This window comes from Rutilus rutilus (assembly GCF_951802725.1).
Source record: "Rutilus rutilus genome assembly, chromosome: 17".
Classification (NCBI taxonomy): domain Eukaryota; kingdom Metazoa; phylum Chordata; class Actinopteri; order Cypriniformes; family Leuciscidae; genus Rutilus; species Rutilus rutilus.
In genome coordinates this window covers 16,230,838-16,256,571 of record NC_140230.1, presented here as the reverse complement: position 1 = coordinate 16,256,571, position 25,734 = coordinate 16,230,838, and the positions used below count along the sequence as shown (strand labels likewise).

Genomic DNA, 25,734 nt, shown 5'->3' with positions numbered 1-25,734 from the left:
ATAACTAGCTTGCAAATGATTCTTACTAAAAACATATTATGCATGATTGAATGATCTTTAATGGAAAGTGAAAGTGACAGGAAATGTTTGCTTTCAATAAATCTTTTTTTTTTTTTTTTTTTTTTTGCTTTTAAACTTATTTAGAAGAAAAATATGTAGATTTTTTCTTTGTAAGTATTTAGTGAATCATTTTAGCTGGCTGTGTATGATAAATTTGTCCTTGAATGAATATTAATTAGCCTACATTTTAATGCATTGCTGTTACTAAACGCCTCTTTAGTATAAAATAAATATTACTATACTACAACTTTACCGTTGCTCTGTTGTACTGTATCTCTGTAGACCTAATTCTTTCCCTTTTCTAAGCCAACTTTTTAAACTTTGTATTGAAACACTTAGAATGTTACTTTTTTTAATCTCACTGATGAGTTGCAACAAATGAGTTAACAGATGTTCAGTAATATTAGTGTAATGCCAATTAAAATTCATACTTACATAAGCAAAAAAAAACAAAAACAATAACAACATATTAATACTTGTAAATAAATATTTTAACCTGGACCTATGTAGCAGCATATCAGCAGAAATGACAACAATGGAATAAGTGTTCATGTTTTTGAGGTATAAAAAATAATAGGCCTATAGCTCTTCTCACAAAATAACACCAGTTCAAGGGCTTGCAAGAAAATGATACAGCCAGTGAATCTCTATAATACAACACAACACAACACAACACAACACAACACAACACTCCCACCTTGTGGATTCTTATAATTACAGTATGACAAGAGGCATGACAGTATGACAGGCCCGTTCACACCAAGCACGATAACTATAAAGATAACGATAAAGATAACTATATATGCGTCCACACCAGAGCCATATAGAGAGTTACGTTCACGTTATCCAATTTTTTGGCCTTCAAACACCTTAAATTAAATACACATAGCCTATGTAGGTCAGAGAAATCCAACTTTTGCCGCTGCCTGCTATCACACAGAAAATAAACACATTGTTGTGTTCTGTAATACTGTCATTGATTGTTTGTGATAACAATGAATCATTCTTTCGGATATGAAATTTATATTTAATTGACCTATCGGTAAGCCACTATGGAAGGAATATCCTGCCAAATTTAAATAAATAAATTAAATGATTAAAATGAAAATTAAAACCATATTAACGATTTCCGTACTACGGAGCCCCCCTAGTCCCACTTTGGCAAAAAAAAATTATTATAACTATCTTGTGGCCTCAAGATAGTAACTCGTGGCCTCAAGATAGTAACTCGTGGCCTCAAGATAGTAACTCGTGGCCTCAAGATAGTAATTCGTGGCCTCAAGATACTAACTCGTGGCCTCAAGATACTATCTCGTGGCCTCAAGATACTAACTCGTGGCCTCAAGATAGTATATCTCGTGGCCTCAAGATAGTAACTCGTGGCCTCAAGATAGTATCTCGTGGCCACGAGAAAGTAAATTTTTTTCAAGGCGAACGTTCCTTTTAATGTTTCCATGGCGACGCGTCACGCGATACACCGCAGCCACAATAATACTGTATGACAGATGTGTCGCTTTTATTTCGCTTTTCCTTTTTTATTCAAAATATTCACAAACTTGCTTACCATGTCATCAACTAGCCCCTGAGAATACGGCGCCACATTTAGAATGTTCAGTGCTGCCAGATTCAAACTGTGCTTTCGCGCATTGGCTGGTGCTGAGCCAGAGTCGGACGCGTTCAGCGCTGTCATCACAACTAAGCAGTTTTTCAACTTCATAATGTTTATTTTTGGTTTCAGATATTTAAATACATAAGCACGAGTAAAACAATACATTTGGAGTTTGTAAAACACACTGATGTCTGTGAAGCAGCAATAACAATCTATTCAAATATAATTTGCCGACATGTGTTATTCATATTAGACAAACATAGTGCAAGACAAGGAACTATAAAGTTTACTCTATTCTTCTCAGTTCACCGGCAACTTTCTTGCATTTATTTCGGGAGAAACTGATGAATTCACGTGCTGTAAATCCGACGGACAACATTGCAGCGCCCATCATCATGTTATTACGTTATAGATCAAGATTATTTATAAAGGTTTTTAAACGACTAAACACACTCACTTACACGTATGTGAGAATCGGAATATCAGATAGGCTAGTTGATGACATGGTAAGCAAGTTTGTGAATATTTTGAATAAAAAAGGAAAAGCGAAATAAAAGCGACACATCTGTCATGTATTATTGTGGCTGCGGTGTATCGCGTGACGCGTCGCCATGGAAACATTAACATGGAAACGTTCGCCTTGAAAAAACTCACTTTCTCGTGGCCACGAGTTAGTATCTTGAGGCCACGAGTTACTATCTTGAGGCCACGAGTTAGTATCTTGAGGCCACGAGTTACTATCTTGAGGCCACGAGTTAGTATCTTGAGGCCACGAGTTACTATCTTGAGGCCACGAGTTAGTATCTTGAGGCCACGAGATACTATCTTGAGGCCACGAGTTACTATCTTGAGGCCACGAGTTAGTATCTTGAGGCCACGAGATACTATCTTGAGGCCACGAGATACTATCTTGAGGCCACGAGTTACTATCTTGAGGCCACAAGATAGTTATAATAATTTTTTTTTGCCAAAGTGGGACTAGGGGGGCTCCGTACATTACAGAAAACAGCACGCAAAATATGTGACAAAATTGAGAATAAAATTAAATGATTTCATTTTCACAGCATTATCCCTGTCAAATTGAAAAATAAAATGCAATTGGTGATTTCACATTTCATTTTCACTACAGTCTCGAGGCAAGACTGCCAATATTAAAATGAAAAGCCAAACGTGAAAAAGAAACTACATACAGTTTTTATAATGCTCTTTAGTAATGCTCACGCAATAATAGTGACACAATTCAAATACAAATGTAAATTTTCGTTTTCATTTTAATTCCTCTTTTATTTCAGTTTTCATTTTCGTTTTCATTTTCAAAGACAACCTGCATGCAAATTCTATGTTAATGAGTGGGTGTGGCTTATTCAAGTAACGGCGCTGAGACACGCCTTCTAGCTAAGTCATCGATGTCCCGCAAGAGTTGAATGTGTGAAACGAAATTATTTAAATGTGGCCGAGGTCCTCGGTTAAAGCCAGTGGGTATTAATGTCTGGCTATAATTGTTGTAGAAACTGTGTTACTAAGACTTCTGTACACCCAAATAGTTGAATTTCCAAAACAGCCTAATACATGAATGAACCTCATCGTCGATTATGGTCTAGTCTGAGTCTAACATCATAACTAACATGGTCAGGCTGGTTGTTTCCACGGTCTAATGCTGCGGCAGCTTCCCGCAAAAGCTCACTAACAGATTTCGCCATATCTCGTCGTCTCGATTACAATATAATCACATTTAAATAATTTCGTTTCACACATTTAAAGGGGTGATGAACTGAGAAATCAAATTTTCCTTGAGCTTTTGACATATAAGAGATCATCATACTATAATAATATCCTGTAAGTTTCAGAACTGAAAACTACCTTGTTAGTCCAATAAAAGCTTTTATAAACATCAGGCTTAGCAAACGACTCGTTTTTCAAAGTGGGGAACTATGACGTCAAAGAGGATAAAACACCGCCTCCACAAAAGAAGATCAACGCCTACTTCAACACGGCCTGTTTAGCCCCGCCCACCGATTCGCCCAAACATGCTAAATAACATAGGACGACATGATGATTGCTAAACCAGATCGAGCTACTTCCAAGCAATAAACATGCTGTTTACTAAATATTGTGTAGTGCCTGTTTGTGGAAGAAGACAGTCTGCATAAGCTTCCTTCGGATTCCAGCATGGTTAAACTTTATTAAATCAGTCAATCACAATTTCCCGACGGATCTGCCAGCAACATGTAAGTACCATGTGTACTCTAATGCCTGATCTGCGATCAGTGATTTCTGATGTGTAATTATTCAAGTTCAGATATCTTTCTCTTAAAATCGTTCAATACTATTTATGCATCAGTGACTAAACGATCAACTTCACATAATTTTTCGTAGTATTATGAAAATAATCTTTTTTAAACTGTTATTAAATTATATACAGAAAGCGATCAAAGAACGATCCCTTTCCATTCGCCCAAGCTGTCAATCAAACAGCACAGCGCGAGCCGCGAGAGCTTATCTGGACACTTACCAAACTCGTGATGAAATAATGACACTGTTACACTACACAACGAAGCTCTTACTGTGTATTCACATCGTGTTTACATTGTGATTTGGAGTAAGCATTTGTGAGAGTGCAAAAAGAGAGTGCAGACACGCCCCTTAAAACGGAGCGTTCAAATCTGAGGCTGAAATCAGGCTTGGAAAAATGGCTTTTATTTATAAATTATGACAATTTTTGATGTAAAAATCATACTAACATTATAAGGGCACCCCAGGAAACATTATAAAATAATAAAACAATCCAGTTCATGACCCCTTTAACTCATGCGGGACATCGATGACTTAGCTAGAAGGCGTGTCTCAGCGCCGTTACTTGAATAAGCCACACCCACTCATTAACATAGAATTTGCATGCAGGTTGTCTTTGAAAATGAAAACGAAAATGAAAACTGAAATAAAAGAGGAATTAAAATGAAAACGAAAATTTACATTTGTATTTGAATTGTGTCACTATTATTGCGTGAGCATTACTAAAGAGCATTATAAAAACTGTATTTGTAGTTTCTTTTTCACGTTTGGCTTTTCATTTTAATATTGGCAGTCTTGCCTCGAGACTGTAGTGAAAATGAAATGTGAAATCACCAATTGCATTTTATTTTTCAATTTGACAGGGATAATGCTGTGAAAATGAAATCATTTAATTTTATTCTCAATTTTGTCACATATTTTGCGTGCTGTTTTCTGTAATGAAATCGTTAATATGGTTTTAATTTTCATTTTAATCATTTAATTTATTTATTTAAATTTGGCAGGATATTCCTTCCATAAGCCACGGCCTCCTTGGTTACTGTTGCTATCTCAGACAAACAATGGGGGACCTGTGCCCCAGTAGAGCTTTAGCAACGCCTCTGTGCTATTCTATTCTATACTTTTATGAATTCTATTGAGAAACCATAAGAAAGGTGAATAAAGACTGAGAGTCAATGTTTAGAAATGGTTAATTATTATAATGTTTTGAACTATGCTTTATAGCTGTGTTTTGCTGTTTTGTGTTTTGCTACACTTGTACTAGACATGTCATGTGTGAAATTAATGCGGGAAAAAATAAATACTCTGAAGTTAAACCCTACTTCTACACAAACTGAGAAAGACAAAAAGTGTTAGGTTGAGCCTGTGCCCCGCTCTCCCCTATCATGTTATGCTAAGAGACAATTTGCCAAAATCTGATAGGTTCACTTGCATTCACTCCACCCTTTGCGTCCTGGATAGATTATTCTCATTGGCTAATTTCTCTGGAGCCCATCCTCGTTCGATTACGTCAGCCAATGGATGTTCGTGATGTCATATGAGCTTTTGCTTACACGCCCCAACAGATCATGTGCAAAGCATTTCGGTACTTGAAGTTTAAAATTAAGACTTTAGACCGAAACAAATATACAGAAAAACTACAATATGAGGTACGCCTTCGATCTTATGGGCCGTCTTGACTTTGCATTCGGCATGTGAAATAAAAGCACAAATATGTGTGTGTCAGTAGTCTGAACAAGGATAGATTCCCAATGGTAAGTCAAAGTAAACCTCTTACATGATAAAAGTGTATAGTGAATGAGTAAATCTTAAATGCTATGTTCTATTATGTTAATATGGCTCTTAGCGAAGCTAGCAAAGTTTATGCGATCATGTTTACATCTGAGAGTTGCATTGCTTATGTTATGTTGATCGTGCTAAGTAATATTATTGCTGTTATTTCCTAAAATTGGTATACGGCTATTCATTTGGCAATGTTACATAAAAGCAAGCAAGCAAAATCAGGCTTTTACTGCGGATTAAACCCAACGCATGAACAATAAGCTGGCTATACGTTTTGAAGTATGTAGTATATGTATTTTAAATTTAGGATAATATATTATTTCCATTGTTTCCAAATCATATAGTAATAATGTTGTCAGATGTTTGCCTAATTTTTGTATTTATGTCTATGTCATTGCACTGTATTTGTGTGCTCCATCACTTCAGGGTGACAGCAGGTGCAGTAACGGTGTCCAGCAGAAAGGAAAGATGTTGTCAGATGCTCAGCTCTTTGATGGGGAATTTGAAAATCTGGTGTCTGAACTTACAGAGCAGGACTTCACTGATCCAGTTCTCACCGATGCCCTCAACAGACTCAGAGAGGTAAAGTAAACTCTCACAACCAGTACTGAAGAAACATGAGCAAGACTAAGATAAAAGATGACAGGCTGCACTGGTTATTTAATGTGAAATGTATTTTAAGAGGTATACTATGTGACATCAGCAACCAAATGTCAATGTCATGGTGTCAGTACATAGACATAAAGAACATGCTAATGTTCAAAAGAACAAATTATGCTAGAGTTGAGACACATGGAGACTGGCACACAAAGCATTTGCAGTTTAAAACTCCAGAACAGATCTGAAAAAATTCTGAATTAACTCTGCACTGAATCTATTGTATTATTTGTCATTTTTCTCTAGGTGCTTCGGTACAATGCCCCTGGAGGCAAGAGAAACCGAGGCTTGTCTGTGATTGGTTCTTTACGGGAGTTAGTTTCTCCCTCTGAACTGCCACCTGATGAAGCTCACCGAGCCCTTTTGGTTGGATGGTGCATTGAACTGGTGTGTAAAATTGATACTGTTAATTGCAATTGGGGAAAAAATTAAGAAAAAAAGATAAAATAGTGCTGTGCAAAACTTTTTGATTTCTTCACAGCTTCAGGCATTTTTCTTGGTGGCTGATGACATCATGGATGCATCCATGACAAGAAGGGGTCAACCCTGTTGGTATAAGAAGGTAATTGATTTATGCTCATTTCATTTTTTTTCCAAACACAAAGAATATTGATTATTTTTATTCTGATTATTACATTTTTACTGTCAAAGGCACTGTCCACCCAAAAAATTGTCATCATTCCAAACTTGCATGACTTTATTTCTTCTGTGGAACACAAAAGAAGATATTTTGAAAAATGTTGGTAACCAAACAGTTTCGGTTCCCATTGACTTCCACTGTATAGTCAAAAATGGAACACACACCTTTTGGTTATCAACAAACTTCAAAATATCTTCTTTTGTGTTCCACAGAAGACTGAAAGTCATACAAGTTTAGAACGACATGAGGGTAAGTAAATGATGACAGAATTTTCATTTCTGGGGGATCTATTCCTTTAATAAAAATAAAAATCAGTATTCTTGTGTCTGAATTAAAAAGAAATTGGTACAGATCGCGGGATTGAAAATTCATAGTTGTTTAAGAGGAATAAGTATTATATTTGTAAGTTTATTATGTTATATTATATAACAGTAATGTATATCAGTATTACTGTGATAATTGTGCTCTTTTTGAATTTGGCAGGAAGGTATTGGTCTGGATGCCATTAATGACGCTTTTCTCCTGGAGGGGGCGATCTACCGCCTTCTTCGCAGACATTGCAGAGGACAGCGCTACTATGTCCATCTGCTTGAGCTTTTTACTGAGGTAACACACAAAAGGTTTATTAGTCTGCTGTAACACATGCACGCACATTTTAACTTATCATACAAAGGTACACAAAACTGTTAAGCTGTTTCTATCACATTAGCTGCATATTGTTTAATAGACAAATACATAGCTGTGAATCTTTTTTTCCTTACAGACCTCTTTCCAGACAGAGCTAGGTCAAACTCTAGATCTGATGACTGCACCTCCACACAAAATCGACCTTGATCGCTTCACCATGGAGAGGTGAGAAGTTGAGCTGGACTTTTTAAACTAATGGCACAGACAATTTAAATACTTGCTTGCTGATTTATTTATAGCTTATTATTTGCCAATTGCCTATCGTTGACTGATTTACAGTATATTTGCCTCAGGTACAAAGCCATTGTGAAATACAAGACTGCATTCTACTCGTTTTATCTCCCTGTGGCTGCAGCCATGTACATGGTGAGTTTTGCATACAGGTGTTCTGTGTATATTTTATTAAAATAATTATTATTGTGATCATTTTTTTTTATTGATTACAGGCAGGGATTGAGAATGAGACTGAACACAACAATGCTAAAACAATTTTACTTGAGATGGGAGAGTTCTTTCAGATACAGGTATACGGTATTAGTATAAAGCAACACTTTTGAAGCCTAATATCCTCAATCAGATCTGGTTGCAATTTCTCAAAGCATTCATAACATGTTTGTCAATGACAGGATGACTACCTGGATTGCTATGGTGATCCTGCAGTGACTGGAAAGATCGGCACAGATATACAGGACAACAAATGCAGCTGGCTGGTGGTGACCGCACTGGGCATCATGACACCTGAACAAAGGGCAGAACTAGAGGTGAGAAAGTGTGGGGCTGCTGAATGACAAACAAATATAATGAATGCAAAAATAGAACACATTAATGTGGGAGAGTTAACGGTTTTCTGACTTGTCTTCTTTCTCTCAGGCATGTTATGGGCGTAGTGATGCTGAAAGTGTTGAAAGGGTCAAGGCTTTGTATGATACTCTGGAAATGCCTGTCCGATACCATCAACATGAGGAGGAGAGCTATCACCGCCTTCAAAAACTCATCCAGCTTCATGCCAAGAATCTGCCTCATGCTGTTTTTCTTAATTTTGCCAAGAAAATATATAAGAGGAACAAATGAGGGTGTGGTTCAAGGAACTGGAGGGACTTGACCAGTGTAGTTGAGTATTTTAGGCACACAGAAATCAGGGTCAAATAAATATGCAGTGAGGGATTTTACTGGAATATGAAAATGGTAGATTTTACTGCACTTTAAATATACTGTCAAGAATTTAGATGCATTAAAAAAAAAGTCTAATTATGTCGCATCATTATTTGTTTTTCCCCTTTTATTCTTGCATCAAAAATGCAATCGGGTGATTCAGAAGTCAGGCATTGTACTACAAATAGTACATCTGTCAGTGTTTAAATTGAGATACATATGTATAAACCATATATTTTCATCAGCTTTTGCATTGTATTGTCAACATTTAACTTTTTTAAGTATAAGAACCAACCCAGTGGACAGATGCACATATTCCTTAAAATATTTTATTTAATAATAAGAAAATACCCTAGAGAAAATATCTTTCCAAGCAGAACACAATGGCACTTCAGGGCAGTTTCATTCGGAATTCTAGCTTTTTTGTTGGTTTGTTTTTGTGAAACCTGTCACATTAACGGTTGTACTGTACATTTATTATAGACTACCATTCATGTCTGTCAAGTGTCCAGTCAGGTGATCATCAATCACCAATATTGCTGTAAATGTAGAATACAGAAAAATGTGCAAATAAACAAATCTGATCAACGGTTTTTACTATGCATTTCTCTTTGTGAGGTGTTTGAATGAGTGTGTGCAAGAGAAGTGTCGAGTCGTGCGTGAGAGCCGCGGGGGCGCGCGCGCAGCACTCCAGAGATGCTGCTGAGGGAGGGGTGTGGTCTCGAGGATGGGATGAGAGAGAGTAGGGGAGGGTTAGATGACGGAGCGATAGACTGGAGGAAAGAGAATTACGGCATATAATCATTTCAGAGTCATGGCTTGTGCGGTGGAATAGAGATCGAGATCAAGAAGAACGCATCCTTTATATCCTTCTGGGAATTGGGTAAATTCGTGTTTTTTTTGTATTACATTGTACGCTAGATTTGATGCAATTTGTTTTATTGACGAATTTTCTGATTATTTTCTGATCTTTTTATTTTAGTTTTGCTTGTATGGAAATTCTTCGAAGCTATATCATAACCCGATACGTTATTAATGTGAATTTTAGTCTAACGTATTGATACAGTAGCATTAAAGTCTACGGAGGAGGTGTCAACACAACTCGTATCATCACATCTTGTTAAATATAATATTAAAACGCTCTTTAAATATTTAATATAATAGCCACCAACATTAAAAAGAGAACGGGATGTTCATGTATTTATGTCGATCATGAGTTTATTTAGCCTACTAAAGCGCTCACTAGGCCTAGATTTACATCCTCTGTATCCAAGGACATTGGGCGCGAGCAGTGCATTGCCCACGGTGTTTATAAAGAGCGAAAACAGCGTTAGTTATTGCTATGATTTTCTGCTCCACATGGCACCCGCAGAGAAAAACCATATAGATAATTGTATAGTGAAATAAAGAGATTTCTGGATATGTTAAAGCTACAGTTTGCGACAGCACGTTCTATTCCCTCTAGGCATGAGCATATATTTATATTATTATTCTCCAAACAATGTAAGAATTGCGAGGATGAAAACAAATTTGTTCTGAGGCCATGGATTGGGAGAATACAATAAAAGACTCTCAAAGCTATAATATTGATATAATAGGCCTACAGTACACAAAATACTGATCCAAACACACACACACATATATAGATAAGTATTATATAGGCCTATTATGTCAATATTATTACAATTATATATTATTTGTAAAACAGAAAATGTAATATTAGTACTAAGAATGTCAGCAATAAAAAAAGGTGGTGTACAGTAGGTTATGGTGGTGTACAGTTGGTACTTGTGTTTCAGTCAAACATAATAGTGTATATTATGATGTTCTGAGAAACTGGAAAAAAATAATGATGTTCAATATTAGTCCAGGAACAACAGATAAATACTTTATCTAGGCTATTAAATTTACCAAATTATGTTAAATTATGAAGAATGTTTGTCTGACCTCTCAAGCAAGGTGGTATTTATTTTATTTTATTTTTTGCTTTTGTGTTTCTAAATAGAATCTGTCTTTTTGATATTTCAGGTACTAACTAAGTCCAGGATGTGACCCCATATGTTTACAAACTCCTTAGGCAAACATCAAAATAATAATCAGGCACATAAAAACTATACCACCATGCACCCCTCCTCTCGTCCCTCTGTGCCCCCACGTTCCCGCAGGTTTGACAATAGGCGCACAGAGGCAAAACCAAGCCAAGGGGCTAAGAGGGATGACAAAAACATGAACACAGCATCTTCATCCCCTCGGCGTGGCACTCGGGGACCACCTGAGTCTTCCAAGTTAAAAGGCCCCGGTCTAGGTGCACGAGCCCCAGTGGTTCAGTCCAAACTGGTGCGGCCACAGAAGAATGGTGCTCACGCAATTCCAGCAATCTCAAAACCAAAAAGTGGACACACTGTATCAAACCTGGCCCCAGCTGTGGATCCAAACTGCAATGAGCCCAGTCTACCTTGTCTGTGTTGTGATGGTCATTCACCTCAGGATAGCAACAGCCTTTTTAATCACAACCATAACAACAATAACACTGTAAACATCAGGCAACAAATGAAGCTACCGCCGCCACCTCCTCAGAAGGAATTGGCAGTTCCAAAACAAGACATCAAAGAAGACGAGTGTGAGCCAGAAGTAAAGCAACCTCATGCCATCCCAGTGAAAGAGATAGAGAAGGAAAATGACCATTTGGATGAAAAAGAGGGTGGTGACCTCAAAAATCATGACTGCAGTGTAAATGTAAATGGCAATATTGATGTCAATGGCAACGGCAATTGTGATGGTGAAGATGATGAAGAAGATGATGATGATGAAGATGATGATACTCTTGTCCCTTCTTGTTGCAACTGCCCAGAATCCATGCTAGACTTGTCCCTCACATCTTCTACCTCATCTTCTTCCACATCCATTAGCAGCTGCTCAGATCTGGAGTGTGACTGCCCTGATACATTTTCATTGTCATCACAGGACCAAGAGGCCACTGAAAGCTGTCCATCTTCTCGCTCACCGGTCTCTAATTGCCCTACCTTTCACTCCAATGTCTTACCATTAGATCTCAACCCTGCAAGATCGCCTTGCTCTTCTGATGAAGGCTATCCCTCAGCCCCTTGCTCTCCTTCCTCTGACTACACAGAGAGCAAGAAATCAGAAGAAGGAAAATGTATCAAAGTGGATCTCCTCCATTTTTTAGACTCCATAGAAGAGTTGGGCAAAATGGATCTATTCTACCGCATTGTTAGGCTGGCACATTGGGAATTGGGTGGTGAGATGATTGTCAGAGATAGATTGGATCACCAGCAGAAGCTTCAGAGGGTCAACAAAGAGGTTAAGTTGGCATATCTTGTGAAACTTCAGGAGGAAGGGTTAGACTTTGACAGTGAGGATATCACTGGGGTTTTGGATGAAATGGGCAACATTGACATTGCATGGAATTTGTATAAAAGCAACAAATCAAGTGATTCCCAGGAATTTTCTGATGCAGGGGTAGATCTGACAGCTCCTTCTGACCTTGATGAAACCCCTGCCTCTGATTCACCTGCTTCATCGCCATTGGATCCTCCTCCCCGGCCCCCAAAGCCTCCAACAAGGCATGTGAGTGCTCACCCAGAAACACACACTTATGAGAACATCAGTGGACATGCCTTCTCAGTCTCATCCACCAGCGACACTACTCCTTTCTCTTCAAGGGTCCCTGTTCCTACCTTGCCTGCACTGTCATCCTCACCCCCAGCCTTGAAACCTCCTGCCCTTCCTCCTCCTCCATCACAGCCTGTGCCCTACTTCTCCCTGAATACAGACAGACCTACTCTCGTCTCCCCCACACCACCCATTCCTCCTCCAAGAAGACGTCATAAAGCCCGTCTAGAGGCTCAAAGGCTTGCTCAGCTTGAAAGAGAAAAGACTCCTCTGTCCCTTCCACCACCAACGTCCAGACCTCCTCCATTGCCACCTCCACCTGCAATGTCCTCACCTCCAGCTATTCCACCTCCACCATCACTCCTGCCCCCTCCATCATTCCATGCTCTGGATGTGGAAATCAGAAAGTTGCTTGCACTAGCAGGCCTCACCCAAGCTGAATTGCTTAAACTTAGTCCCGAGTTGGGTGTGTGTGTAGATGTAGTCCTGGAGAATGAGCAACCGCCAATGTCTGATGTCTCTCAATTTGGAGAAATCAGTGTTAACAGAACACACAAGGAAGATGGTGTAGATAAAGGGTTGCACTCCATATTGAGAGAAGGAACCATATTTGAGAAAGAAAGATCTACAGGTGTAAAGGAATTAGATACTCTCATTGAAAAGGACATTTCTAAAGATGAACAGAAAGAAGCAATCAGGACAACATCCTTCACAGAAATGGCAAGACGACGTAAGAGAAATGGTGGAAACTGTAATCATAGCTGCAGTTGTGGATCCAATGTTAGCCTATCTCCCAACTCATATTACAGCACTGATCTTAGCAATACAAACATCCCGAATGTTAGCTTTGGGAGTTTTGATTATACTTCTATGATTTCAGAAACCCCTCCTCCTCCACCTCCACGACCATTGCCCCCTTGTCCACCAATTGTCTCCAATCCTCCTGAACTTCCCCCTCTTAAGCCATGCACTCTACCTGCCAATGCATCTCGCCCGGATAGATTTGATTGGCTGATAGCCTTCACCCCAGAAACAGAATCGCCACCTCTTGAGATACGAAAATTGTCCAATGATGGCACATTGCAAAAAGGCTTAACTTCAGGCTTAAAAGTCACAACATTTAAAGAATTACGCAACAGAAGCAAACAGAGCTCCAATCCAGCCCCTATTCAACCAGAACCCGATCCAACTGTCGTCACCCCAGACCCTGATTTCCTGTACAACCTCAAATGGAGAAGAGAAAAAATTGATGGGGATGGCTGGGAATATACTTCCCAAGCACAAGCCTCTTTTCTTCAGCCGCCACCCACTCCTGTCTCATTGTCCCTCTTTAGGGAAATGTGCCGCCTGAATATACAAAATGTTTGCCCAGCAGAACCCAAAGTGTCCCAACAAATTGGCTGTTCCGTAAGCGAAGGCAGCCTCAGGACTATTTGTGATGAAAGAGATAAAGCTGTTCACACCAAAATGATGGAAGACGAGGATGAAGTGGAAGTTAGGGGAATGGCAGATGGAGCGTGGACTTTGGAATCCAGGACAACAGGTAAAGTTGCATTTCATAAATATATTTGTTTTCTCTGACCTGTTTTGTCTTAGAAGGTTCATCAACATCATTAAACAGTGCAAATTCAGTGGAATATTAAAGATAAAGTAAAAGAACAATGCTCTGATGGCATGGAAAGTGATGAGCCAAGATGAGAGTCACACAGGCAGATGGGTAGATGAATCAGCAGAGCAAGACTGGAGGGAATCTCAGAATGCAGCAAGCTTAATGCTCTGTTGTTTTTTCATGATGTCACAAAGCCTTTTAATTATTCATCCTCTCAGCAGGCTAATTCCCTTTTTCTGTCATCCTCTCTTCCCTTGCCGTGCCACACATTCTGTCATAATTTCCTCAGTCAACCTTTCTATTTTTTCAGTCAATAGTTTCTATGAATTTATAAATCAAATAAATTGGCATTTCCCTTTAAATGATATATTATCATACCATCACAAATATTGTCTCATACAATAGTGTGATGCACATCCCAAATCTTTCTGCTTCTGTCCTCAACTTTGTCATCTTTCTGACATGCCTTGCTGTGTCCTTTTATTAATTTGATACTCCTATACTTGTTATTCTCGCTTCTTATTATTTGCAATTTCCTTTTTGCTGTGCTCCTTTCTGCACTTTTTATCTGCCCAATGGAAAAGGCAAATTTGCTTGGATCAGGTTACTTCACTGACAACAGATATAAATGGCCTCTAATGTGCCTGTAAATTGAGTAGCAAATACATTTGGAGGAGCCATAATTTTTGTTTACAAGTTTAGTTTTCAACTCTGCTAACCCATGCTTTGGCAATATTTGTAATATTCATCTTTTTCATGGATATTATTATTTATAAATGAAACACTTTGGTGTTTAGTTCTTCAAGGTGTGTGTCTGTTATCATTTCGTGTTACTAAATTGCTGTTTAGTGAATCATTACACTCATCATCACTCCTATTTTTTACTTTATCAGTTAGCACAAGAAAATGACCATATGCCTTTAAGTGTAGAAAAGGCGTGACTCACCTTTACACCAATCACAATACAGCAACAGGGAAACAGGAAATACTGAGTCAAACTGACTTCATTTTAGAGAGAGAGAGAGATCAGCACATGTTAAGGTAAAATAAAATGGTTTTATGTGAGTAAATCACAATACTCTCTATATATACTGTATGTATTGTATGATTCAAAATTTAGTTCAGTTGGATGGTTTAGTTTTACAGCACTTAGTCACCATAATCCATTGAAATGAAACATGCAATCTACTGATAAGAGTCAGAAAGTAATTGTCAATATTGTGCATATGAAAGAGCATATCCTGAAACGCATATGTCTTGTAGCTTGCCTTTTAAGTCAAAGTTGCCATTGCAGGTGTAATGTGATCCATGTACAGCTCCTAGTGAGATCCTAGACAAAGAGTGCATGCTTTTCTGCACCCGGTCAGATGTTGGGGGATCAGATATAGTGCTGTTAGGCTTTGCACATCATATACTGCCATAAAAGATTGTAGGATGTTTAAGTAGCTAAAAAAGACAAAGAAAATATATAAGGGTGTGGCACTCTGTACTGTGCAGTTATAAGAAGGAATTTGTGTATTAAATACATTTTCATGGATTGAGTACTTTTTAATTTTTATAAATTTTTTGAGGAAATTGTTGAGGAACAGTTTACTTTGTTTTCAATTAATGCAATTTTGTCTTGTGCCTTGTTTATTTAGGCTAAAATAGTTAGTCTTTCTCTTTTTTTCTATTTTAATTTAAAGGAATAGTTCACATAAAAATGAAAATTCTGTCATCATTTACTCACCCTCAAGTTGTTTCAAACCTGTATGAATTTCTTTCTTCTGCTGAACACAAAGGAAAATATTGTGAAGAATGTCGGTAACCAGACAGTTGATGAACCCCATTGACTTCCATAGTAGGAAAAAAAAAAAAAAATACTTTCATCTTTCAATATTTACATTTTTAAGTGAACTATTCCTTTAATGTTATGTGAAACACTGAGTTGCATTTCATAAAATGTGCTATCCACATTAAATGTATTATTATGATACAGTATAAATGTTCTCATCTTTGTACAGTGAATAATATACATACTTTCCCCATACACTGTGTCATGTTGTGTTGTGTTGTGTTCTAATGTTTGTATGGTTATTATAACGCAGAATATACTCTCTTTAGCATATTGAATGTTTGAAGGAGTTCTCTATCATGTTTCATCAAGTGCATTCTCTCTTCTTCAAAATGACACTAACATTTTTCCATTCTCTCTTTTTCTTCCTCTTTCTTTACTGTTTGCTGTTTTACCATTCTGCCCATCCTTTCGATTCTGAATCTTCTCTATTGTTATACTTTCATAATTCTTCACTCCTGTTCCCATAATGCTCCCGCTGAAGTGTCCTCACCTCCCCTATCCCTTTCCTTGACCTCACCTTATTACCTGCACTCTGCTCCCCTGTCACAAGCCTCCCAATTTTACCACACTGACACTAACAGGAATCATGCCGTGGCCCACTGTGGGGGTTCCATAAACATCTCAAACCCATTATGCATAAATTCCACTTCTGACTGCAGCAAAAACGACTATACGGACTCCCTGTACTGTGCTGGGCCAGAAAACAATGCGTTTTTGTTCTGTAAACAAGACAATGATCTCAGTGGTAACATGAATTCTCTGTACCACCGCTGTAATCATGCTGACACCTTTCTAGATTCTTTATACATCTGTGGGCATGATCCTGACAGCACAAAAAACAACTTCTGTCCTGAGTATAACAATGAAGTAGATTCAATCAGAAATGATGATTCACTCTACAGTGATGCCAAATACACAAGAAATACCCTGAAGCTGTTCACTGACCCTGAACCACCAACTAACATTAACACACTCACTGAGGGTGACATAACACCATACAAAAACATTGACATGCAGACTTACATTACTATGCGAAACCTCAAAAATAGGAGCTATGCGAATAAAAAGAGTTATAAAGATGACAACTCGCTGTTTGATTTGACCTCAGACAACATTGATAACTCAAAACCACCAATCAACCCGTTTTATGACAGCAATGAAAACACACTAATGAACAAACAGCAGCTTGTATCTTTCCCTGCCTACTATCTTTACCACCCCAAAAACTGCCCCTTGCATAAAGGCGCCCCACCACGGCTGTCCCCCGTAGGAGCGATCTCACCTCCCCACAGGTCCGGGCCTCCAGTTCCAGGCACAGATGTTGCCCGTCTCTGCTCACCCCTGTTTCCTCGTAGTCACACCCTTCCTGCCCTTGCTGCACCCCTTTACTACCCTTATCTGTACACTCCCCCTGTTCAAGCCCCTCTGCGGGAGCCATCGGTTCCCATACTTCACTCTCAGAGTCCACCACCGCTCACTTCGAGTAAGAAATCAGTCCATTCTCATTTCTGTTTCTTTCTTCCACTTCTTTCCCACTTTCTTTGATTGTAAAGCTCTATGTCTGTTTGTCTGTGTGTCTCATTCATAATCCTGTGGATATTGTAGCACTGTCAGTGTCTGTGACAGTGTGAAATATGTGGTTGTCCATTGCATGATGACATAACAACCTCTTTCTGAAAGTGATAATATATGGCTTATTTCAAGTAATTTTTTGTCACTTTTCAACTGTTAGTGTTCCTTTTTTTTTTGTTATAAATTCTGTTAACTAAAGCTACGCTACAGTATGTAACTTTTGGCCCTCCAGCGGATGAATCATACAGCAAGTTACTTGTGGAGGAACATTGTTTTGGTAATTGCGTGAGTGGTACTTTGCATGGATAAATCTGATGACTTGAGGCCATCAGACTGAAACAGTGTAAACTGTTATAGTTAACTATTAACTCAGCTAGTATTGGCTAAAAGACAAATAGACCAAAGTAGTAATTGGTTAAGAGATTAAAAACTGTTTATGCACCTTCCATTACATATAGTAGTATCCTGACCTTCTCTCTTATTTAATTTATGACTATGACGTAAACATGCACGGAATTAATGCTGGGCGAAGGCGCATGCATTTTCCGTTAAAATCTGTCCCGACTCTAAAATGTAAATTATTATAGGCCAAGGCAAAAACATTGTTTGGAAGATGGATTTACAGTGTACTCACCCATTATTTAAATGTAGTTAATTTCCAACAAAAAAGTTACATAATGTAGCTGTAATAATTTTTTATATATCTAAATATACTTCTTGCTTTCATTTAACCTTTGCTATTTGTGTTTAGTGCATATATATATATATATATAATATATATGTGTAATTTTTTACATTTATAATTGGTGTTTCTTTTTTTATGCTGCTCAGCATGTTTTGTTTTTCACTTACCTTATGGTAATGCATGTGACAAACCTAAATATGTCAAATCAGATCCAAATATGTCTTGAATGAATAAATATCTTTCATAATTTATTCATGAATATTTGTATCAGATCTATACACAATCCTCGCGAACTGCTGTCATGTACTGCACTGGATGAATCAGGATCAACTGTAATACATTATCTTCCGTTAATCGAGTTTCTAACTCCACCCTGCTGTCTTTCCCTCCTAATAGCGGTTCGCAGCTTCTCATTTGCCGGCTCTGAGCAGAAGAAAGCGGCCTGGATGGGAGATGATGTGAGGACCTCACTGAGTGCTGAAGGGCTGTCTTCTGCATGCCTGCAAGAAAAGAAAAGTAATATAATATAGTATATCTCATGATTACAAAAAGTTATTTCTTTTTTGTTGTAAAGAAAATAGTAAATTTATATGTTTTTGTCACACAGCTCTTGTCAGTTCAGTCAGTGTGGCAGTGGAGGCCATTTTGGCTCAGTTCAGTTCATCCAGGACTGTTGTACAGAAGGTCAGTTTTGTGCTAACTTTCTGTTTCAAACTTGGCATTATTAACCCCACTTTAGTTTAATAGAAAAATTCCCACAGAAAAAACAAACGTACAAATTTTGAACTAAAATTAGTAAATCCCTACCTGTTTTTTTTCCCCCTTCTCTCCATGCCACTTCCATGCACTTGGCTTATCTCTTCCTTTTTCTTTCTCCAGTTTTACTCAGTAAATAAGGTACATCAAAGTCCATAAACACGAGTTTTGCAAATGACTTATTTGCACACTAACGTCATGCACCTTTTCACCTCTTTTTCCTATTTCTTGCTCCCTCTGTCCACTCTACCCTTTTTTATTCATTTTAAATACTTTATATCCCATATCTCTTTTTTCCATTGCTTTGCACATTTTTATGTTTTCTCTTTCTGTCTGTCTCCCTTTCTTTTATCTGTCTATCCTCCATTGCCCTTTTCTTGACCCCTTTTGACAGACTCTTTCTGGAGACAGCAGTGTAAATCCTTCTCTGGGTCGTCTGGTACTGCAGTGCCTTTGTCCAGCCCTGCGCAGCCTTCTCTGTGATGGACTCAAGCCCCACCAGAGTGACCTCATTGCAGGCAGAAGGCCAAATTCACCCTGGGGATTGGTTCAGGCCTCCACCAAACCAGGTATAAGACATCTGGACCTGGATTAAATATAATTTTTTTGTATTCTACCTCTCTTTCTCTCTCCTTCATCCTCAAACTTGTTTCATTCTCTTCTTTTCTGGCACTGTGAATCCCTGCAGTATTGACTCATGCATCTCTGTCATACTTCCAATCTTTAAATATTCCTCGGTTTTCTCCCTCAATGTTTTTTTTTTGTTTTTGCTGCTCATATTCATTGTGTCATATTTTTTGCAGCTTTAGTATGATTTTAAATAAACCGTACAGCATTGTACACATTCATTCTGTTGCCCTTCCTAGCATTTAAAATAATTAATGATTTGCTTAAATGCAACTTCTACATGGGTTTCTCGTTCCTGTTGCTGTATGCAATGTTTTTGACTGTAGTAAAGCATAAACTACTATGTTTGCAGTTATTTAGGAAACATGCTAAGTTCACATTCTTGTTTCTCCGAAAAAACAATTCTTGAGCCAGTTATTCTACTTCAAAATGAGCGTTCTATGTCAGAATGTATGTTTTTGTTTTGGTTCATGTAATCCCGCCCATTGCCAATTTACCCAATAGTATTTCGACATCCCGGGTTGCCAGTTGGTGGAAAACACTGCATATTGCAGCCATGGAAATCCAGCAAATGAAATTGGTCAGAGATTACAGATTCTTTTTGTCAATTCAATTTTTATTTAGTCATCAAATACCTTAAAATAAATACATGTTCCAGGAGTGATTTTCTTATATACAATTACAACAACAAAAAAACACAAAAAATATAATTGTTGAATATAATCAGTTGATATTAATTCACAACACTTCAATTAACTTACAGTATATTGCATTAATGAATAACATTCCTATTGAGGTAACGAATTAAAGGGTCCCAAATTTTATGAAAAAGTCCAATATTGCCTTTCAAAAGGTATATTGTTCGTTCCAGGTGTAGAGTAGACATCAATTCCTCAAGCCACAATTTAATAGGTGGAGGGTCAGCCTTTTTCCACTACAGTAACAACATTTCCATGGCTGTTATCAAACAATATATGAGAAATTTCTGTTGAGCACTGTTCAACAAATGTACATCATTAGAATGGCCTAATATAATAAGCACTGGGTTTGGTTCTACATTTACCCCGAGAGCATCTGACAGTATTTCAAAGAGATTACAGATTCTATCTGACCTAAAAAGCCTTGCCATTCATCTAAAAAGCTCTATGACCAGAGGCATATTAAAATGCAGATAAATTACCTTGTCGCCTTCCATTGTAAATTGCGCTCGTTCCTGTTGCGTGTCCTCAATCTGGCAACCCGTGTGAGCTAGTCTGAGGAGGAGGTGGCGGGGCAAACAACTCTCTCCAATATTTTGAATTTAAACTGCCGTACTCATTTCAACCACTAGCTGTCAATATGACATCCTGCACCTTTAAATGTTTCTTTAAAAAATCTTTTCTCTTCATTTATGGTGCTCCTTTAGGCCCAAGCACACAGGCTTTGCACAACCTCCAGACTAAAGTAGCGGGGCTTCCCCAGCTTAAGCAGAGCAGACACAGGTTCAACGCCTTCCTGTTTGGCCTCCTCAAGTAAGGCAGAACTTTCCTCCGTCTATCTAAGATGATTTCATTGGCAAAATGACTAATGTGTCTCTTTCTTCTTGTTTTTCTCCACTTATTCTTATTCTCTTCTAATCTGTCATGTAGTGTCAAGCTTCTGGATTACTGGCTTTCGCATCTACAGTCCTGCAGTGGTAAGCATTCATATTTACTGTTGTTCTCTAGTGGTCAGTGCTGGAAAATCCGTCTTAAGCTAGTTTTTGGAACAATATCTTATCAGCTCTGGGGTTGTGATGCCAACGATGGATTGTAAAAATACAAACATTACATTTCTTCAAATCATTTCACATTGATAAAAATGTACTAACAACTGCTAAAAGAAGTGAAGTGAGCATCACCCTGGTACCCTTAGATTTTTTAACTGGTGTTTTGATTACCACAGGAAAAACAAAAAGTCATTATTCTTACTTGTTTTTTTCATCAAGATAATCTTAATAAATAAAATTTTGTGAATTTTGAGGCCTAAATACAATAGCCAGAAGTAAAAAGCTAAAGTTATGCTATAAACAAACTACACCACAGTCACATGACTTCACCGTCACCACCACTTCCGACGACTCTTTCGAACTTCCTTTAAAATCTAGAAGTTGTAAAGTTTGAGTTAGAATACAGTGCCTTTAACCAAAAACCCATTGACAGTGCAACTGGAAGTTTAAAAATACTAACTCATTTCCAGGTTTTAGGACTTTTTTAGGGATGTATGAAAGGTCACTGTAGTATCATTAAAGATCTTAAGATCCAGTGACGAGATGTAATCATTTTTTTAATTAACTTTTTAAATAATAATAACTGTAATAACTTTTTTACTGTCCCGCAGATGTGTTGGAAACATACTATCGCCCCACTTCCTTCATGCGTCTGTCACTCACTTCTTGCCAGCCTCTTTTTGAGGAGCTTCTCCTCCTACTGCAGCCTCTCTCTCTTCTGACCTTTAACCTCGACCTGCTGTTTCAGCATCACCACCTTGACCCCTCCTCCCCAACTCTTACCCCAGCCAGTCACACTTCTGACATATATAGCCCGCCAAATGAAGACTTCAGCTTCCACTTGTCACCCAAGGGGATTTTCCAAGGAAATGGCCATAATCTTGGAAGCATGTTAGAGCAAGACCTTGGCATTTTGGGTTTAGACACCAACCCTAATTCAGGTCTCACAAGTCAGGTTCTTGATGTGTCAGCCTATCGCAATCCAATTTCGCTGTCATCAAGCAGCACCAACGAGGAAGCCAATCCGCCATTATCATGGTTTAACGGGAATGAGATCTCCGCACCTCTTAATGTCGGAAGCCTTTCCCAGCAGGCAGGCCAGGCTCTTCAGCAAGGCTGGGGGGCAGTAATGCGTTTGGGGGAACGTTTAGGGCAGAACTTTGGTTTGGCCACTAACACAGAGGACGTTAAAGGTCCTAACTCACCAGATGACTTCAAAACAGGCTTGTCACTGAATCCAAAAAGTCCAGTTGAAAACAGGCAGCAACCAAGAGAGGATCTTTCCTTGTGGGATAGTGGAGCAGCTGTTCCCTGGGGTATGGGACGGCTCTTTGGAGCTTCTAAGAGCCCCAACAACCCACCAACAAGCAGGTTTGATGATGTTTTTTTTAAAATGTCAGTTTAGTTTGTTTCAGATGTGTCAGGTTTATTCATGCGACGGATCTTTGTATTCTGTTTATAGACGTCCATCTCAGTGGCTCTCCCCTGGCGTATCCGTCTTTTCTCGCATAGTGAATCTTGGCCAGGTTTCTCCGCCTGAGAAGAAAGAGCTCCAGAGAAACAAAGATAAGGAAGAAGATGAAAATGAAAAGATTAATGAAACCAGAGATCAGCCAAAGCCCCTGAGGTAAAGTTCTTATTGTATTATTCACATTCTTCTTAGGAGATTTACATTTATGCATTTTATGAGAATAATGTTCAAACCTTTTTAGGGCCTTTTTTAAGTGGTTTTTTTGGGGGGGGGGGGGGGGGGGTCATTGGTATTTAGGTCAATGGCATCATTTTTCCTATTTTTGTTTTCATTTTGTTCTATAAATTAATTACCTAAGTATTTAATGAATTCAGAAATAATAAAAAAATCCAATACTTACAAAATTATATTTCATTATATTTCCAAAACAACAGCTTTTCCTTAAAAATATATAACTTAATAATAAGATGTGTGCACGTATTTAAGGTGAAAGGAAAATGTGTACTTTACACTACATTTGTAGAGTCATTAAGGTTTGATTTATCATGGACAATTTTTATATCTCATTGACCCATAAAGCACAATCAATTTTGTCTTTGAAAATTTTTACTCAGTCTTATGTTAATATTATTCATATACTATTGTAGTTTTTTTTTATATTTTGAATAAGCTTTTATTTTTATATTTTCTGATTTAATTTAAATTAAATAGTATAGTTTAGTTTTTTTGTTACGTACTTTTTGTTATGTATTTCTAAATAGTTTTCATTTATTATTTCAGTTTTATTTTGGGGGGTTTTAGTTTCATTTTAGTAAATCTTTTTCACTTATCTAATATCCACATTATATAGGATTTCAGATTTAGTTCAAATAATAATAATGATAAATAATAATGTTTAATTTATATAGTACCTTTCCCGAGCTCAAGGATGCTTCACAATAAAGAACAATAACATGAAAATCATACAGTCAATCATATGCACACACAGTCATATGGACAATGGACATTTGCCTAGTCCAGAACAAGAGCCAATGCGGTTGCGTTTAGCAGTTATATCAAATTGTGCAAAACATTCAAATCCATAAAGATGAACACAGCACAGTGTAGACAGCAAAGAAAGATGTAAGCATACAAACACAGTGAGCAGTACATGAAGCAAATACACACTATGACTGATAATATTGCAATAACAAATAGTTTTTAAGCTGAGATTTCAATTTATAGATAGAGGTTCTGTTGTTATCATTTAATTTTATTTAACGGCTGCTATTACTGTCAATGTTCTGAGTCTTGTGTTCTGGTTGATCAGGGGGGTCAGAACTCTGTGTGACCACACAGGCACTGGAGCCGAGCTGAGCTTCAGGAAGGGGGAGGAGCTTGTTCTGTTGGGAGGTGTGGACCACGACTGGATTCGATGTCGTCAAGGTCACAAAGAGGGCCTTGTTCCCATTGGTTATGCTTCACTTATCATGTGACTTATCTTTAATTCTGACCGTATGTTTGTGTGGAGAAAATATCAGGGGATAGCATACAAGGAAAAAGAGACCATATAATAGACGTAGTTATTAGTAGCCGTGTTACGTGTTTATCTGTTTATCTCTGACCCTCTTGCCTGATTTGTGATGTCTGGAATATTTTCTGTGATATATAGGGGAAAAAAAATCATTATAAATTACTGTATAAATTATCAATATATATATATATTTAGATTTTACAAAGATAGATAGACAGATAAACTGGAAATAGAAATGGGTAATGATTAAGTATCAAGTTTAACAAAAAATAAAACCATCATATTGTATTTATTATTAGGTGTTCTGCCATAACAAATGACTTGCCCACAAGCTTACCTTATTAAACAGCTCAGCGCAAAGTTATCAAAAAACGTATATTCGTAAAACAGCATTTCATCATAATTTTAAGTCCAATAAACAACCAATATGCATATGTGGCTTTTTTTTATCCAAACCCTTTCTTGTCATATCATCAGCCCAGCAATGTTTTATAAAAATGCCAACAACTTCATTATTGCAAAGGCATAAGTTTTGGTTATTTGGGTGCTGCATTAATTAACTCTTTAATTTATTATACAATTAATGTTTTTATTTGATTAAAAAGCTAAGGATTTACTGACTAGTCAGTCTATAAACTAATTGCTTGACAATAAAAAATAATTTATTCCTCAAAATAGTAATAATTTGTTCTCGATCAATTAATAGATGAACTTTGTGTTGCTTGAAGATTCCCTAATTTTATTATCTCACTTACCAGAAAAAAGGAAAAACTTTTTGTTTTATTATTATTGTCTTATTGTTATTATTGTAACTCTCAATGGTAACAGTCGAATATATTAGTGTGGTAGTGTGTAGATGATTCTTTTATATTTCTTACAGTGTGATGGCTTATGTGGTAAGATCTACATCACCATGAGCTTGATAGTGACTATGCATACTCTGTACTGTACTGTTTATGAGGCTTGTTGCTGGGGAAACCCATATATGATTGATCGCATTGATGATTTTCTTTTGAATGGATATTCTGCATCAGTATAATGCGTCGAATCAGGGGTTTACATACTAAACCTGCATGAATGTGTATGAATGTGTGTAGCAAATGTAAGGTAATAATCATCTATACAACTTATTTGTGAGCACGGACACATTCACTCAAAAATGCTTCATGCTAAAGGTATGGCGAGGATTTTAGTGGCTGTAGTGGGAAAGGTGATTTAAATTAGAGCTTGCTAATTCTTCTTCATTAAATGGCCCTCTGTGTTTCCCACAACTGAATGCTCATGTGTAGTATACATTTGTGTCACAACTCTGGCTTGGCACTGCTTTCAGCTGAGCTGCTAATCAAAAACATATTCGATAAAATGAAAGATGAATCTTGTCCCGGTAACGTGCCAGTCCGCATGG

General features: G+C 37.6%; 2 protein-coding genes across 5 annotated transcripts; both read left to right on the top strand.

Annotated features, from left to right (window-relative positions):
• The first annotated feature begins 5,613 nt into the window (after positions 1-5,613).
• On the top strand, positions 5,614-9,268 carry fdps (farnesyl diphosphate synthase (farnesyl pyrophosphate synthetase, dimethylallyltranstransferase, geranyltranstransferase)). Its single transcript, XM_084386117.1, has 10 exons — positions 5,614-5,715; positions 6,170-6,325; positions 6,647-6,787; positions 6,882-6,962; positions 7,524-7,646; positions 7,804-7,892; positions 8,021-8,093; positions 8,174-8,251; positions 8,354-8,488; positions 8,598-9,268. The coding sequence occupies exons 1-10, from the start codon at positions 5,713-5,715 to the stop codon at positions 8,796-8,798; spliced, it is 1,080 nt and encodes a 359-aa protein (XP_084242243.1). The 5' UTR covers positions 5,614-5,712; the 3' UTR covers positions 8,799-9,268.
• A 340-nt stretch (positions 9,269-9,608) lies between these two features.
• rusc1 (RUN and SH3 domain containing 1) lies at positions 9,609-24,590 on the top strand. Of its 4 annotated transcripts, XM_084386112.1 has the most exons (12): positions 9,609-9,762; positions 10,908-14,055; positions 16,440-17,441; positions 18,612-18,731; positions 18,823-18,899; positions 19,095-19,112; positions 19,366-19,540; positions 21,004-21,109; positions 21,227-21,273; positions 21,957-22,716; positions 22,808-22,972; positions 24,126-24,590. In XM_084386112.1, exons 2-12 carry the CDS (start codon positions 10,938-10,940, stop codon positions 24,289-24,291), a joined length of 5,754 nt encoding a protein of 1,917 aa, XP_084242238.1. In that variant the 5' UTR covers positions 9,609-9,762; positions 10,908-10,937; the 3' UTR covers positions 24,292-24,590. The 4 variants fall into 4 exon arrangements, with proteins under 4 accessions (XP_084242238.1, XP_084242240.1, XP_084242239.1 ...); XM_084386114.1 differs by lacking the exon at positions 16,440-17,441; XM_084386113.1 differs by lacking the exon at positions 19,095-19,112.
• Positions 24,591-25,734: the final 1,144 nt, after the last annotated feature.